Source organism: Salmo salar, chromosome ssa15 (assembly GCF_905237065.1).
Source record: "Salmo salar chromosome ssa15, Ssal_v3.1, whole genome shotgun sequence".
In the NCBI taxonomy this organism is placed as follows: Eukaryota; Metazoa; Chordata; class Actinopteri; order Salmoniformes; family Salmonidae; genus Salmo; species Salmo salar.
In genome coordinates, this window is record NC_059456.1 from 77,820,260 (window position 1) to 77,837,590 (window position 17,331).

The window sequence follows — 17,331 nt, forward strand, 5'->3', positions numbered from 1 at the left end:
TTCACTAAAGACGTGAAATATCCTAGCCGTTGAGTTAGCAACAGCAGCTATAAATGTGGGCAAGGAAAGGACGGACGACGTATCCAGTCTAACACACAACGAAGATACTACAACGTATCCAATTTACCACCAGACAGCAAGATCTCTGTTGGGCAACACGACCAGCATCTACGACCAACCTACAGAAGCGCAGCTCAGAGTAAATATTTATTGCATTTCCCTTTTCCAAATGGGCGGTAATTTAGAATGCATACGATACTATATTTACGAAAGCTTAGCTTCTCCCTTTGTTCCTCAGTCTTCCCGCTCTTTCATTCAAGCCCAACCCACTCTCTTTGTCTAACCAGCCGTCATACAGGTTCCGTCCACCACGGACGTTTTCTGTATGACAGAATTTGCATTCTGTGTATATGTAATTCTGTGTGATTAGTTAGGTATTTAGTAAATAAATAATTAAACCCAATTTTGTATTGCTGATTCAACTTGTTAGCCAGGGTTTGTGAAGATAACCAAGAACTTACAACTTTCAGATGAGACTGAAATAAGGTGACGATTAATATTGACTGCTATTGATGTAAAATATTACTAGGTCTTTAAGAGTTTATTCGGAAGATAACAGCTCTATAAACATTATTTCGTGGTGCCCCGACTTTCAAGTTAATAACATTTACATGATTAGCTTAATCAGGTAATATTAATTACAGAGAAAGGATTTTATAGAATAGCAAGTCATATCACTTAATCCGGCATAGCCAAAGACACGACAGCCCTGTCCGAGGGTTACTTTGGACAGGCCACAGTGTCCCACAACCCCCTGTCTCAGTCTCCAGTATCTATGCTACAATAGTCTTTGTGCCAGGGTCAGTCTGTCATATCTGGTGTAATACTCCTGTCTTATCTGGTGTCCTGTGTGATCTTAGGTATGCTCCCTCTAATTCTCCCATTTCCCTCCAGGAGGACCTGAGCCCTAGGATAATGCAAAGGACTACCTGGACTGATGACTCCTGGCTGTCCCCATTGCCAGTCCACTTGTTCATGCTGCGGATCCAGTTTCTGCTGATCTGCCTGCGGCTATGAAACCCTGACCTGTTCACCGGATGTGCTACCTTGTCATGCTGCAGTCTCTCTCGGCTCTGAATAGCCAACTGACATTTACTCCTGAGGTGTTGATCTGTTGCACCCGCTATAACCACTGATTATTATTTGACCCTGCTGGTCATCTATGAACATCTTCCAGAACGATATGGCCATGTACTTTAATCTAAACCCAGCACACACAGAAGAGGACTGGCCAGCCACCCCTCAAAGCCTGGTTACTCTAGGTTTCTTCCTAGGTCTTTTTAGGGAGTTTTTCCCTAGCCACCATGCTTCTACATCTGCATTGCTTGAACTCTCAGGTTTTAGGCTCGGTTTCTGTAGAAGCACTTTGACAACTGCTGATGTAAAAAGAGCTTTACAAATATATTTGATTGATTGGGTGTGTATTTTAATAAATCTATTGAATATACACCATCCCAAAGAAATCCTTTATGGATTTGTTTAGGCATGTCTTAAGAAACATTTTAAAACCATGTATTTTTAAAAAAAAAATAGCATATGAGTTTAATTATGCTACTGGTCTGGGTAGCCTATAGGCTACATGGCTGTGCCATGCAACTTAAATAGTTATTTTGTTCATTAAAACAGACATTCCCCTGCCCTTATCACAGTCAGTCAACACACATATACAGTATTTTATAGTAAGAATATAATGGAATATAAATAAAACATTTCAGACAACTTGAGATCCTTAAAAAAAAAAAACTTCTATTTTGACAGAGCCCATGCCCTCATTTCTGAGTTTGTAGGTGCTTGTATGTTCTTTAGAAACATTAGAATCTTTCCGATCATGTAAACACATAAAACCTGGATGAACCCTACCCTCACTCCGCTTTGTGAGATATCATGCACATTGATAGCGTTCCAGCAAGCATCCTTGCCAACTGATTTTATCATAGTAGTAGCAAAATGTCATCTAAATAGGACTAATCGCAGCAAAACACACTCACATAAATGTCCAACAACATATTGTACTCTACAGTATTGCTTTCTGACTCCAGGAGAAGAGGACTAGCGGAGCGGCTTGTGTAATGGCACATGGGCTCGCCTGGAAAAGAGAGGCGATGTGTAGCTGAAGAAGCTAATTCACATTAACCCATCATTTGTTGGCTAAAATATTAGGCCTAATACTGCAGTAAATTTATTAAATCACCAGCCAATGTGATCACACCATCGCGCACTCTCTCATTTCAAAACTCCCCATTAATTATTTTGGCCGAAGAGAGAAACTACAAAGCGCTAGCAGGCCAAGTTAGAAACGTATGCATATTAACCCATCGTTTATTATCAAAATAAAAAAATAACCTTTAATATTTACCTGTCAAATAAATAAATGAAATGGCATGCACCGTGTGCATTCCACCAGGCTAAATGACAAAGCATTTCTGAGACAACAGACAAGAACAGCTGAAGGAAAGAACTACATACAGTACATTTAAAATAGAGAGATGCATTAAAAGCATTTCTGTGAAGCTTTGCGATTGACAAGGACAAGTTTGATGTCAGACAACAATCGAACGTTCATGATTTAATGCATGCCAAAGCCAGTAAGATGAAAGGCGATGATTTATACTGCGGCGTTGGTGGGACTTTTAAAACTAATACCGCAATCATGACTACCTCGGTAGGCGGAAATAAAAGTACAGGCTTTGTTACCGGCAATACGTTTTCAGATACAGTGCATTTGGAAAGTATTCAGACCACTTGACTTTTTCCACATTTTGTTACAGCCTTATTCTAAAATTGATTAAACTAATTTGATTCCTCAATCTACACACAATACCCCATAAAAGACAAAGCAAAAACAGGTTTAGAATTTGACAATTTATTAAAAATAGAAAACAGAAATACTTTATAAGTATTCAGACCCTTTGCTATGAGACTCAAAATTGAGCTCAGGTGCATCCTGTTTCCATTGATCATCCTTGAGCTGTTTCTACAACTTGATTGGAGTCCAACTGTGGTAAATTAAATTGATTGGACAGGATTTGGAAAGACACACGCCTCTCTATATAAGATCCAACAGTTGACAGTGCATGTCAGAGCAAAAACCAAGCCATGAAGTTGAAGGAATTGGAATTGTCTGCAATTGTCCACAGGATCGTGTCGAGGCACAGATCTGGGTAAGGGTACCAAGAAATGTCTGCAGCATTGAAGTTCCCCAAGAACACAGTGGCCTCAATCATTCTTAAATGACAGAAGTTTGGAACCACCAAGACTTTTCCTAGAGCTGGCCGCCCAGCCAAACTGAGCAATCGGGGGAGAAGGGCCTTGGTCAGAGAGGGGACCAATAACTCGATGGTCACTCTGACAGAGCTCCAGAGTTCTTCTGCAGCACTCCACCAAATCAGGCCTTTATGGTAGTGGCCAGACGGAAGCCACTCCTCAGTAAAAGGCACATGATAGCCCGCTTGGAGTTTGCCAAAAGGCACCAAAAGACTCAGACCATGAGAAATAAGATTCTCTGGTCTGATGAAACCAAGATTGAATTCTTTGGCCTGAATGCCAAGCGTCACATCTGGAGGAAACCTGGCACCATCTCTACATTGAAGCATGGTTGGTAGAATCATACTGTGGTGATGTTTTTCAGTGGCGGAGACTAGTAAGTATCTAGGAAAAGATTAACAGAGCAAAGTACAGAGAGATCCTTAATGAAAACCTGCTTCAGAGTGCTCAGGACCTCAGACTGGGGCGAAGGTTCACCTTCCAACAGGACACGACCCTAAGCACACTGCCAAGACAACGCAGGAGTGGCTTCGGGACTGGTCTCTTAATGTCCTTGAGTGGCCCAGCAAGAGCCCGGACTTGAACATCTCTGGAAAAACCTAAAAATAGCTGTGCAGCTACGCTCCCCATTCAACCTAACAGAGCTTGAGAGGATCTGCAGATAAGAAAATGGGAGAAACTCCCCAAATACAGCTGTGTCAAGCTTGTAGTGCCATACCCAAGACTCGAGGCTGTAATCGCTGCCAAAGGTGCTTCAAGAAAGTACTGGTTAAAGGGTCTGAATACGTATGTAAATGTGACGTTTCATTTTTAGAAATAAATTTGCAGACATTTCTAAAAAACTGTTTTTGCTTTGTCATTATGGAGTATTGTGTGTAGATTGATGAAGGGGGAAAAAAACGTTTTAATCAATTTTAGAATGAGACTAACGTAACAAAATGTGGAAAAAGTCAAGGCGTCTAAATACTTTCCGAAGGCACTGTACAAAGAAAAAGGTTGTAAAATGTTGTCGGCATGCTAAAGTTGGCGAGTTTTTTGACTAGGAATGAACGGGATATGAGTATGGACAATCAGAATAAAATCTGAACTGGGTTCTTAAGAGTGGCTGTGTAAACAGTACAACAACAAAAAAATGCATGAAATGAAATGTATGCATTCACTACTGTAAGTCGCTCTGGATAAGAGCGTCTGCTAAATGACTAAAATGTAAACAGCCTAAAGCAGTGGTTCTCCACCGGCGGTGCTAGTACCCCTGGGGATACTTGGCCAATCCACAGGGGGTACTTGAGATGACTCAGGAGACCATAGGGCTTACTGGTAAAATGCACAAGTAGGGTACTCCGTACAGAGCAAAAGGCACTTGGTGGTACAGAAAACAAAAAAGGTTGAGAATCACCGCTCTAAACAAGGACAGAATTATCAATGCTCAAAGAATACACAAATAATAGTTGCTGTTTTCTAACTGCAGGCATAGGAGAGAGAACATTTGGAGTGGTGCAGCAACCGGTCATCAACAACTATAAAGAACACAAATCACACAAAATGTTTCAGCTAATGAAACAGTCAAGTGGTTTGTCTCACATGTCCTTGTTTCAGCATATTAGTCTACACATAATATGAACTCGGCAGGTGTTAGAACAGAGACAACTGCAGAAACATGAGCGCAAATACAACTTCAGATCCAGCTTCTATTCAAGTTAGGAAAACAAATTGCTCTTGCTTTCTGAAATGACAAATCACCAAAGAGATTAGACATGGAATACATTTTACAGCCATTTTTATTGACACTGCATGAATATCATTTAGCTGGAGAAACAGTTGACAAATACATACATCTGAAGGAAAGGAATAGTCCACTGGGGAAGCAGTCGAGTGCTGGGTTGTATATTTGACCTTTTAATAAAACCCTGAATGCTTATATCTTTTAGTAGTTATGAGGACTTTGCTGCAGCCGAGTTTGGCAATTCAAACATTTAAAGGGAAATAAAAGGGGACAGGATTATTTAAATAAAAGCACACAATCTTTAATGTATTGGAAAAAGTGCAGAGTGTACTTATCTACAGTATCACTTATTATACCCAATATACTCATCTGAATCAAAGTCCATTTTGTCTGCAATGGGTGTTCAAAGAACGTTCCGGAACACATCCGCCAAACATGCCTTTGGTAGGAGTACATTACTGTATAAACTTAGCATTACACAGATTACTGCTATAAAAAAATTATCATAATTTTAAAATGTTAAAGATAAAAGTAATGTTAAATGACATTAACTAGTGACGTACATTTATATACTTCTTGATTTCAGGCAGATATGTAGACAGGAGATAAGACTCTTGGGGGGGCTTCCAATGAACCAATCGGTTTGTTCCTAAAGTTTTCACTGAGATCTGAAGTGAAAACATCCTCAAATAAGGGAAACGTGTCTCAAAGTGTGAAAGGCTAACACCAGTACACACGTTCAAGTCCACTTAAACGATCACAGATTTAATCTGCCAAGCTACTGTTGATCAGTCACATTGAGAAATCATATAAAATAATACATTTGCTAAATTAGTCAAAGGCAAACTAAGAGACCAACTTTACATGATCCAAGCTTCCCTTATCTGGACCGTCACTCCAGTGCACTGGGCCAGTTCTTATAAAAACTGGTAATGGCCGGGTAACAACGCCAGATAATTATTTGTGATGAGTTCAGTCCATGTGAAACTCAGAGACCATTCTGATGAGCTGGGCCAGAGTGAATGGAAGAGTTTCACTCAGACTACCAACACTGCTGTTAGACCTTAGCCAGGGGGAGATTAGTTCTCAAACAAATGAATCCTCTCAAAGAGAATCCTCTGTTTCTTAGTGCATCTATAATCTAATATCTTAACAACATATCAAAGTGGAGTCAAGCCGGAATTACAATTACATCCACAAATCTAACCACGGGGGGGGTTAATTGGGGATAGAGAAAGCAGCCAAAGTGACATTTGAAAGCGGGGCACAAAGCAGGCATCTAGCCAGTTCCTGGACAGCCTATTCAAGTTGACAGCAGAGGCTCAGCAGCGAAGGCCTCATCCGTGCCTCTGCTGCAGTCACAGCCCTGGTGCTGGGTGCAAACTAAAAGAGCACAGAGATCTAACCCAGTGAGTCGAGACACCGGTGGTTTGGTCCAGTCCGCAATGCTAGTCAGATGATAGGCTATGCAATCTATTGAGGTTTTTGTCTAATTACTGTACTACTGGCTTTAGGATACTTGCTATTTTCCCAGACATATTCAACTGGACACAGCATCTATAATCTATGCCGGATGAAATTTTGCTTCATATGCAATAGTTCTAACTCCGAGACCGATAAATTACTACAGTTGATTTTTCATTTTCATATATACAGGATTCATACAACAACAACAAAAACAAGAGTTGCAGAGTTTGAAGTTTAGCGAAATTAATACGAGTACAGGCAAAACACAACAGCTTAAGCCTCTCTGTATGAGTAAGCAGAATGTCTCGTTATTCACAACATTAAACAATCTCTTGAAGATGTGAACCAGTAATGCACTGTCCTAGAGATTTCCTGGCATCCTGGTTCCTGCCAGCGTTGCATTCTTCAGAGCACACCAGAGTGTGTGTGTGTTGTGGGGTGGGGGGCAGAGAGAGCAGACAGAGCAGCCTGTCATAGAAGTCAGGCCCCAATATGCTATTTTTCTCAAGAGTTACAGAAAGAACCAAGACGTGTTACAATAAGTACATTCAGTTGTAAAGCAGTTGCAAAATCACTAACCCCCCTTCCCCTCTCTCCATTTATCTGCGTTCCCGGCCAGAGGTTCAGTCAGTCAGCATGGATGAATGTGTAGTGTCCTCTTACTAGCCACAGAAACAGGTGATGAGAGAGTGAAGGAGAAGTGCTGGTCGGCGGGACTGGGTCCAGTCTTTTAGCCCGTGGCTGAGCCAGCTCCATAACTTGAGTCTTTACTTAAACGGACAATCTCCTGAGACAGAACTTCAAGATCCTAAAAAAAGACAAAAACATACATTGCTATTTTAAAACCACAAAGCTGGGTACAAACAACAACCTCTGCTAATTTCTGGCAGCTTCATATCTAACTGCAAGACATCTCTTTCATCATGCATCCTCTTCCATTCTGATGTACTTCAGCTACGGACTACTGAACTTCAGAGAGTTGATTCAAGGTGTTGGGAAAGAACTGTAACAGTGACAATTATAGCGTGGAGGGTGCGGGGGAGCAATTAGACAGACGGACTCGGGTTCAGCTGCAATCTCCTCCCAGAAAAAGCCAACGTTCTATCCTCTGTGTGCTCACTAAAGCATGAGCCATGAAATATTAACAGGCCTGTTTGTTTCTGGGCTGGTGGCCCCAACAGGCACTAAATATTCATGAGCTCGCTGCCCGCCGCTGCCCCTGGAATCCAGAGAGAAGATGGGAGCAACCAGGAGCCTGCCTGCCCATCTGCAGGTTCACCAGTAGCGAACACAACCGTCTTGCACTTTTGCCACGGCGCCCTGTCATTCTGCTCTGGTGGGCTGTGACACTGCTTCATCATGTTCTAGTGCATGATTAGGAGCCCATGCCTGAAGGGCTGCTTAGTAGCAGGAGGGAGGGAAGGGGGTGGGTGGAGAGGCATTAGCAGAGGAAGAGGACAGGGATGGGGGCAGCTACACATGGTTGCTCTCCCCTTGAGCACCCTCTTAAGTGTTTAATCAGATCAAGATTTTTCTCATTTAAATTGGGATAAAAGCGAACCGTTTTGTTGCTGTTAACAAGTATGGTACAACTTGCCACCAGCATTGGGATGCTCATGTAAAAGCCTGCAGCCGCTTCTTCCAGCTGCCATGTAAAGGCTTTGTGACTGAATGACAATTCTCCATGTCTCATTCTTGGATGGGTAATTTTTAATATAGTCTATCCCTTGGCATATTTTTGGCCACTGTAATTGAGCTCCTATCTGCATAAAACCAATGCATGAAGTTCTCAGAAAATGCATCATGCATAAATGATTATATTTTACGATGACAACGTCAAAGAGGATCATCGGCTCGGCTGTCTATAAATTTTAAAAAAAGGTGTATATTTCTTCATTTTGGATATCGAAGAGGACTACAACAGAATTTCAGGCTAGCTTTATTTTTACGCAGAGCCGGAGTGCCTGCAAGTCCTATCCTAGATTTCTCGGGTGTCTTCCAAGCCAAGGTTTAAGCCGGGTGTTTGTGTAACCTACAACTCCCCATGGGCACGCAGCACTCCTACACACCACACAGCCAAGGATCCAGACTGTCTCCAAGACCGACTACAGCACTACACCCCCTCACTGTAGCTAACTAGCTTACACACACACACACACACACACACACACACACACACACACACACACAAAATATTAAAACACAGACATCTCACAGTATCACTGATGCAACACTAAACAGAGCAGGGTCAGTTACCACTCAGTATAGACAGTGGAAAGAGCCCTCCACCCCCATTACTTCACCACAGTTCGTCAAAAGGCCAGGAGACATTTGATAGGTTCATGTTCTGAGGTAAAAATCTCCATGAAGACAGAAACGCCACCCTGTAATCCAATCAAACAGACGAGACTGCACCAACATGCTTTGCTTGGAGGAGACCCATTTCTATTTCTGCATAGAAAACCATTTGAACATTAAGGAGCACCCACGCCTTGGCCTGTGATGAATACTACCCCCATGGTGTGCTAGTCTCAGAGCTGGACGACAGCAGCACACAGGCAGGCATGTCACCTACATACGCACAGTCACACTGACTACACACACACACACACACACACACACACACACACACACACACACACACACACACACACACACCACCCAGTCAGTGGTCATTGGTATGGATCCCCACACTTTAACTTCAGGCCCCAGGGATGTCCACAGGTTCTGAACCACTTAAAAACACATCCAATGTGTTTACGGAACAAACCATTGAGTTCACTAGCATGACCACCACCCTCAACAGCAACGGTTTCCCCGCCTACCTTCTGTAGTGTACAGCAGCCTACCTTCTCTAGTGTACAGCAGCCTACCTTCTCTAGTGTACAGCAGCCTACCTTCTCTAGTGTACAGCAGCCTACCTTCTCTAGTGTACAGCAGCCTACCTTCTCTAGTGTACAGCAGCCTACCTTCTCTAGTGTACAGCAGCCTACCTTCTCTAGTGTACAGCAGCCTACCTTCTCTAGTGTACAGCAGCTTACCTTCTCTAGTGTACAGCAGCCTACCTTCTCTAGTGTACAGCAGCCTACCTTCTCTAGTGTACAGCAGCCTACCTTCTCTAGTGTACAGCAGCCTACCTTCTCTAGTGTACAGCAGCCTACCTTCTCTAGTGTACAGCAGCCTACCTTCTCTAGTGTACAGCAGCTTACCTTCTCTAGTTTACAGCAGCCTACCTTCTCTAGTGTACAGCAGCTTACCTTCTCTAGTGTACAGCAGCTTACCTTCTCTAGTGTACAGCAGCCTACCTTCTGTAGATGCATGTTCTTTGTCAGCTGTTCCTCCAACATGTTCTGCAGCTTCTTGTTCATCTCCCGTAGGTTCTCGTCCCCAGGCTTCACCAGGTCCCGGAGCACAGAGCCCAGACCATGTCCATGGCCCCCCACCTGGCCCCCGTGATTGGCCACCGCCACGGCACCATGTGCACCATGTGCTGCAGGGAGAGGGGGAACAAATCAATTAAAAGGATACCAATCTCCGGCATGCTTCATTGAACTAGAGTGTTTGACAAACCCAGGGAAAAACCTAGGGCCCTAGTTATAACTGGCCCATGAATTATATCTAATGAACATTGTTATTTGTAACAAGACACATGCAATTCTTTCAATGTGAATCATTGTTGTATCAATGTTCAATGGGTTACAGGAATTGAGCAGGACTTCTCTCTAATCCACGTTATTTTATGAAATGGTATGTCTTTAGTAAAAATACAATTGTTTGCTGTACAGTGCTTTCATAAAAAAGTATTCATACCCCTTGACTTTCTCCACTTTGTTGTGTTACAGCCTGAATTCAAAACCGATTAAATATGTTCTCACCCATCGACACACAATACCCCATAATGACAAAGTGAAAACATGATTTTTTATATTTTTTGTATTGAAAATAAAATACAGAAATATCTAATTTACGTAAGTATTAATTCCCCTCAGTCAATGCATGTTAGAATCACATTTGGCAGCGAGTATTTCTGGGCAAGTCTAAGAGCTTTGCACACCTGGATTGTACAACATTTCCCAATTATTCTTTTAACTATTCATGTTCTGTCAAATTGGTGTTGATCATCGCTAAACAACCATTTAAGTCTTGCCATAGATTTAAGCCGATTTAAGTCCAAACTAACGCGGCCACTCAGGAACATTCACTGTCTTCTTGGTAAGCAACTCCAGTGTAGATTTGGCCTTGTGTTTTAGGTTATTGTCCTGCTGAAAGGTGAATTAATCTCCCAGTCTCTGGTGGAAAGCAGACTGAACTAGGTTTTCCTCTAGGATTTTGCCTGTGCTTAGCTCCATTCCGTTTATTTTTATCCTGAAAAACTCCCAAGTCCATAACAATTACAAGCATACCCATAACATGATGCAACCACCCCTATGCTTGAAAATATGGGTGGTGGTAATCTGTAATGTGTTGTATTGGATTTGCTCCAAACATAACTTTTTGTTCTGAATACAACAGTGTTAATTACTTTGCCACATTTTTTTCAGTATTACTTCAGTGCCTTGTTGCAAACAGGATGCATGTGAATATTGCATTGGAATATTTTTATTCTGTACAGGCTTCCTTTTCACCATGTCAACTAGGTTAGTATTGTGGACTAACTACAATGTTGATCCATCCTCAGTTTATTGGCTGTGATGGGGGAGAACTAACTGTTTTAAAAGTCACTGTTTTAAAGTCACAAAATTCCTGAGCGGTTTCCTTCCTCTCCGGCAAGGGATCTAGGAAGGAAGCCTGTATCTTTGTAGTGACTGGGTGTATTGATACACCATCCAAAGTGTAATCAATAACTTCACCATGCTCAAAGGGATATTCAATGTCTGCTTTGTCTACCAATAGGTGCCCTTCTTTGCAAGGCATTGGAAAACCTCCTTGGTCTTTGTGGTTAAATCTGTGTTTGCAGTGAGGGACTGCTCGACTGAGGGGCCTTACAGATAATTGTATGTGTGGGGCACAGAGATGAGGCAGTCATTAAAGAAACTTATGTTAAACACTATTATTGCACAGTGTGAGTCCATGCAACTTGAGGCATATTTTTACTCCTGAACTTATTGAGGCTCGTCATAAAGGGGTTGACTACTTTAACTCGACGTTTCATCTTTTAATTCTGTATTATTTGTCAACAACAACAAAAAAACTTCCACTTTGACATGGGGTATATTGTGTCTGGGCCAGTGCCCAAAAATCTCAATGTAAAAGGAAATATAAAAAAAATTATATCTGACCTATAACACAACAAATGTGGATAAAGTCAAGGCTTTGGAATACTTACATTTTTTTAAATGTATTTAACTAGGCAAGGTACTGAATCTGTGTTGAGTTGTGGTGCATCCAAGACTCCGATGCCGGACCATACCGGTTAAAACAAAGGTGGTGGCAGTGCTACGCTTCTCTGCTCAATGCAGTACTTGTCCCACCTCTCGGGTGGTCTGCAAGCTCAATTACACTGGTTACAATGTTGTACATGTTCAATGTTTTAAATGCAGCAGTATCATCCATCCATTAGCCTACATCAATCACTTGAGAATCTCCTGCCTTGATAACATTATGTCAGCTGCTCCATTATATATGGATTGTAGTCAGTCTGTTCTGGGTGGGGTATAGCCAGCTGTAGATCCCTGGTTAGGGACCATCAAACCACTCAACAATTTACTAGAGGCCTTGGATCAATTATCTGTCTGACTGATGAGAAGCTGTTCCTCACGTCTGATAGCATTTCAAACGACAACGCTGCAGTTGCTCTACAAGACAGGTAGCCAAACAACGACAGTCGAGATAAAATACTGAACCTCACGTGTGATAATGAGTTTAGGTCTTCTAGCGTACCCATAGTGCAGTTCAAGACTTAAAGCATTTATAACATTTTCAGGTTTATTATAACTAGGGCATACCCATTTCTAAAGTGTTGCAGGTTCAAAACAAAGTGTTCCCATTACCAAAGCTCCTGGAAGTTTAAGTTAAAGGAGTGAAATTGAGTTATGTAATGAAACATGAGTTGAGCAACGGTCACCCTAAACGCAGTTGGCTTTACCTAAAGATCATGGCAGCAGTCATTGCCGTGATATTGTAACTGGACAAGCTTATGGTATGATTAATTAAGAACATATTTTCTATTGGGGGAGTTGGTGACATTGTCAGCTCCTTGTAGACACAAGGGCCACCTCTTGAAAGTTGCACAGTGCTCCTCTGGCCATGAATAGTCAGGTGGGTCCCTGCTGAACTGTCGCCCTGTTAAGTAGGGTTTTCCACAGGACGAGAGCAGTGATCGTCTGAACTGCCTCGGCTGCCAACGTTGTAAAGGACACTATTTGTCACTCAGTATACACTTTGTGGGGCAGGCATAGCCAATCAAGAACACTTTTCACAATGTGACACTAAAAACATCAAGCCCATATTGAGCAGACGTTAGACTAACTTTCTCTGAATCTCTGCGGCTTATGTACGGGCGCCCAATTCATACGGGACACTTCGGAAATGTGTCTTTAAAATGTTTTTTTTTTTTACCGTGACAAATCAATATTGTGTTTTAGTACTGTAGCTGATAAAGGAACAGCGGTCTTATCAAGAAAAAGCTGCAAGCTCGGCAGAGTAAGTGACAACACATTGTCAATGGAAACAGTTTCAACCCTTAAGGATTAGCTGATCTTGTGGGCTTGCCTTGATTTTATTGTTCCATGCTATGCTTGGCATTTCACTCAACCGTGCAGACAGACAGTAAACACCACAAATTAGACAGCCTTTCTTTCATTGCTATAATACAGTACAGAAATGCTACGGTCCTGACTCTAAGAAAAAGGTCACCCTTATATTCATGTGATTCTTCTAAGAATTTAACTTCATTGACAAATTATAAGAAAATAAACAAACCTCTAAAGCTATACATGAATATAGCCTAGATGTACTTGTTCTCCAAACCCATCTCTTCTTCTGGGACTAGCGCTGAGTGCACTGAGGGGAGACTCCATTGACTCAGAGCAGAATGACATAACCCAAACTGACATCTGCAACACCGGCTCACTGATGCTGAAAGCCAGGCTGAGATCACAGATGGAAGATAGACATTCTCAACTCCCTTTAACCAATGATACCTCTAGTCAGGGGCGGCAGGTAGCCTAGCAGTTAAGAGGGTTGGACCAGTAACCGAAAGGAGATGACTAGGTGAAAAATCTGTGTGTCCTTGAGCAAGGCACTTAACCCTAATTACTCCTGTAAGTCGTTCTCGGGTTAAGAGCGTCTGCTAAATGACTAAAATGTAGTCAAACAGTTATTCTACTTTGCCCTGGTATGGGAAGAATTCTACAGACATTGAAAAAAAACACCAGTCTCCCTAATAGGTGACAATTGCTTTTCTCATCTTGAATCATGGAAACCTTCCAGGTCTTTCTTCCCCTACGAGCAGTGTGATGCAGAAGTGCACTGATATGCCAACATGGCTGAACAGTAACGCTACTAGTCTAAGTGGTCCTGCTGCTACTGAACTGCTGAAGCAACACACACAGTGAGCCGTGGCTGGCTGCCACCACATAGCTGCTACAACTGCAGCCCTGCCTGCTGCGACAGAGTCACTACAACTAACTGCAGCCCTGCCTGCTCTCAACTCCCACAGGATCACAGTGTGCTAAGTGGAAACACTGACAGGAAAAATACAGGCTAGATCTATAGAAATGTAGCCCTGCCGGTTTAAAAGTGTATGCGTCATTTCTTGTAATCTACCCCCTCGTCCATTACAGGTGTCATTCCCAGTGATGAATCGTTCGTTTGCAAGAGAGTTACAATGCTCACTTAAAACAACTTCATCATTATAAACGACTTTGTGCGGAGCAATCCCAAGACAAGTTTTCCATTAACAGGTTCAGAAAATAGAATAACCATCAAGTAATTTCCCAAGTTGATGAAACACCTATTGTTATTAATTACAACCTATAAAACGTCAACTTGTAGGCTGCTTTATAATGGACTCATATCCTAACATTCTGGAAGGTTGTGACGTTCCTGGAGTTCTCCATGCAGAACAAACAGTGTTGGATGAAAAGGTTAGAGGCTACGTCACAGTGGGAGCAGCCGTGTACAATACTAGGCGAGAGGCAGGGGTTACAGACTGCAGCAGTAGGAAACTTACCCAAGCTGACTTTTCCAGCAGGGAAGAGCACTTAGCCAGGAGAGGAAGCTCATCTACAAATAAACTCCCTGTCCTACTCCTCACATGACTGCGGCATTGTACCTGACTGCTCGATTAACCAACTCCCACAATCCCTACTACACTCTCCATCTCTCTATCACCAGACTGAAGTCTTACACATAACATCAAGACACTTCCTCCATCACACTAACTGATAGATAGAGATAGAGAAATTAAGTAGAACAGAGTGCCAGTGTGCTCCTCCACAGAAGCCCAATGAACTGATTCAGAGATGGTTCATCAAAATGCTGGTAACGTGTGGAGAGTTCGTGAATCATTATCCATCAAGCCCTTTCATAAGATGTGGAAGATCTCAGTGAACAAAATCCGCTGAGGAAAGCAGGTTGGAACAATTTGAAAAAGGATTAATCAAAGAACTGTCAGTGTACACCACCAGTTTACAGCAGCATAAGTGTTTACAATACCATTAGCTACAAGAACATGATGTGGTGTCATTTAGTTGCTGGTGGGACTACGTTATGACGCAAGGTGCAGCAGAGCAGACAGACAGCAGTAGGCTGTGTTGATCAGGTAGGCAGCCTGGCAGCCTGGCAGGCACTATAACATTACTGTGTGCGCCTCCCATCTCACCAGCAGGGCTGAGGTCTCAGTCGGCTGCTGCATTATTGAATATGTGCTGGGTTCACTCAGGCATGTCTGCACCCTGAATCATTTAAATCCTGCTAATGTCAGCTCTCATCTAGCACCAGGGCTTTCTGAAGGCTAGGCCCCTTCATTTTTCCACGGCCTACACAGCCTTCTCTGCGGATCTCTCGGATGCTGTTATTGGGGGGGGGGGGTAAATATGTCTGGCTGTAAATATGGCCATTGTATGATCATTATAGGGATACGAAGGCGCATAAATATGGCGGCCCTCATGTACTTTACACAAACGCCTTGTTTGCTTAAGTTCGCCGTATGGTATACTGAACAAAAATAAAACGCAACAAGCAACAATTTTTTTTTTTTACTGAGTTACAGTTCATATAAGGAAATCAGTCAATTTAAATAAATTCATTAGGCCCTAATCTATGGATTTCACTTGACTGGGAATACAGTACCTTGGTTGGTCACAGATACCTTAAAAACCAGTCTGTATCTGGTGTGACCACCATTTGCCTTACACTGCACGACATCTCCTTAGCAGACTGTTGAATGTTGTCCCAGTCCTCTTCAATGGCTGTGCGAAGTTGCTGGATATTGGTGGGAACTGGAACACATCGATCCTGAGCATCCCAAACATTGGTGACATGTGTGGTGAGTATGCAGCACGTGGAAGAACTGTGACATTTTCAGTTTCCAGGAATTGTGTACAGATCCTTGCGACATGGGGACGTGCATTATCATGCTGAGACGAGGTGACGGCTGCGGATGAATGGCACAACAATGGGCCTCAGGATCTTGTCATGGTATCTCTGTGCATTCAAACTGACATCGATAAAATACAATTGTGTTCGTTGTCCATAGCTTATGCCTGCCCACAACATAACCATGGGACATTCTGTTTATAAAGTTCACGTCGGCAAACTGCTCGCCCGCACGTGGTTTGTGGTTGTGAGGCCGGTTGGAAGTACTGCCAAATTCTCTAAAATGACACTGGTGATGGCTTATGGTAGAGATATTAACATTAAAATGATCTGTCAACAGCTCTGGTTGACATTCCTGCAGCATTCCAATTGCACACTACCTGAAAACTTGAGACATCTGTGGAATTGTGCTGTGGCAAAACTGCACATTTCAGAATGGCCTTTTATTGCCCCCAGCACAAGGTGTACCTGTGTAATGATCATGCTGTTTAATAAGCTTCTTGACGTGCCACACCTGTCAGGTGGATGGATTATCTTGGCAAAAAGGAGATATGCTCACTGACAGGGATGTAAACAAATTTGTGAACAAAATATGAAAGAAATAAGCTTTTTGTGAGTATGGACAATTTCTGGGATCTTTCATTTCAGCTCATGAAAACTTTACATGTTGCGTTTATATTTCTGTTCAGTGTACATTGCGCTCAGTTTTGTATTGGCATTAACACAGTATAAATTATCCCAGTTTTAGCTCCAAGACAACGGCAATTAGAAAAAACGATTGTGCTGATTTACTGGCCCATTGAACCATGTCGCGCGCCGTAGTTTAAAAAGTCTGTCGATATGGCGTCTTTGTTTTAGCACTATCTGAATTTCTCCATCTTGGTGCACCTTCGCCATAAACATCAGGTTGAGTGTCTGCTTTCACGTGCGCTCCTTTGACAGACGTGGACATGTTAATATCTAGCAACGCTACAAAGTGTTAATAAGTGTGACAAAACACCCTCATAAAATGCTTCAAAATATATCAAGTCATGTTCACTAGCAACCTTGTAAAATGTTTACACAATGCAGTATTTGAATCGACTAAAATACTGCCATCACTCCAGCTAAATGAAAACATGCAACTAGCCAGTAGAAATATGTAAGCAAGAACCCCCTCCCCCCAAAAAATAAAAAGTTGTGCTAGCTCTCATATCTCACACCTATTTTCCCTTTAAAAATATCGGATAAAGAAATGTTTTTTTCCTTCACCCTGCTGTTTATGCATTCTGACAAGC

At 42.3% G+C, this 17,331-nt stretch overlaps 1 protein-coding gene across 5 annotated transcripts in view; it reads right to left on the reverse strand.

Moving 5' to 3' along the window:
- Positions 1 to 5,084: 5,084 nt before the first annotated feature.
- The window catches only part of LOC106572070 (GRIP1-associated protein 1), a 42,717-nt gene continuing 30,470 nt past the window's right edge, over positions 5,085 to 17,331 (reverse strand). For all 5 annotated transcript variants that reach the window (XM_045696122.1, XM_045696123.1, XM_045696124.1 and 2 more), the window contains 2 exons: positions 9,820 to 10,004; positions 5,085 to 7,322 (listed from right to left, as the gene is read on the reverse strand). In XM_045696122.1, coding sequence (XP_045552078.1) covers positions 7,245 to 7,322; positions 9,820 to 10,004 — 263 coding nt within the window. In that variant the 3' untranslated portion in view covers positions 5,085 to 7,244. The remainder of the gene's footprint in view (positions 7,323 to 9,819; positions 10,005 to 17,331) is intronic.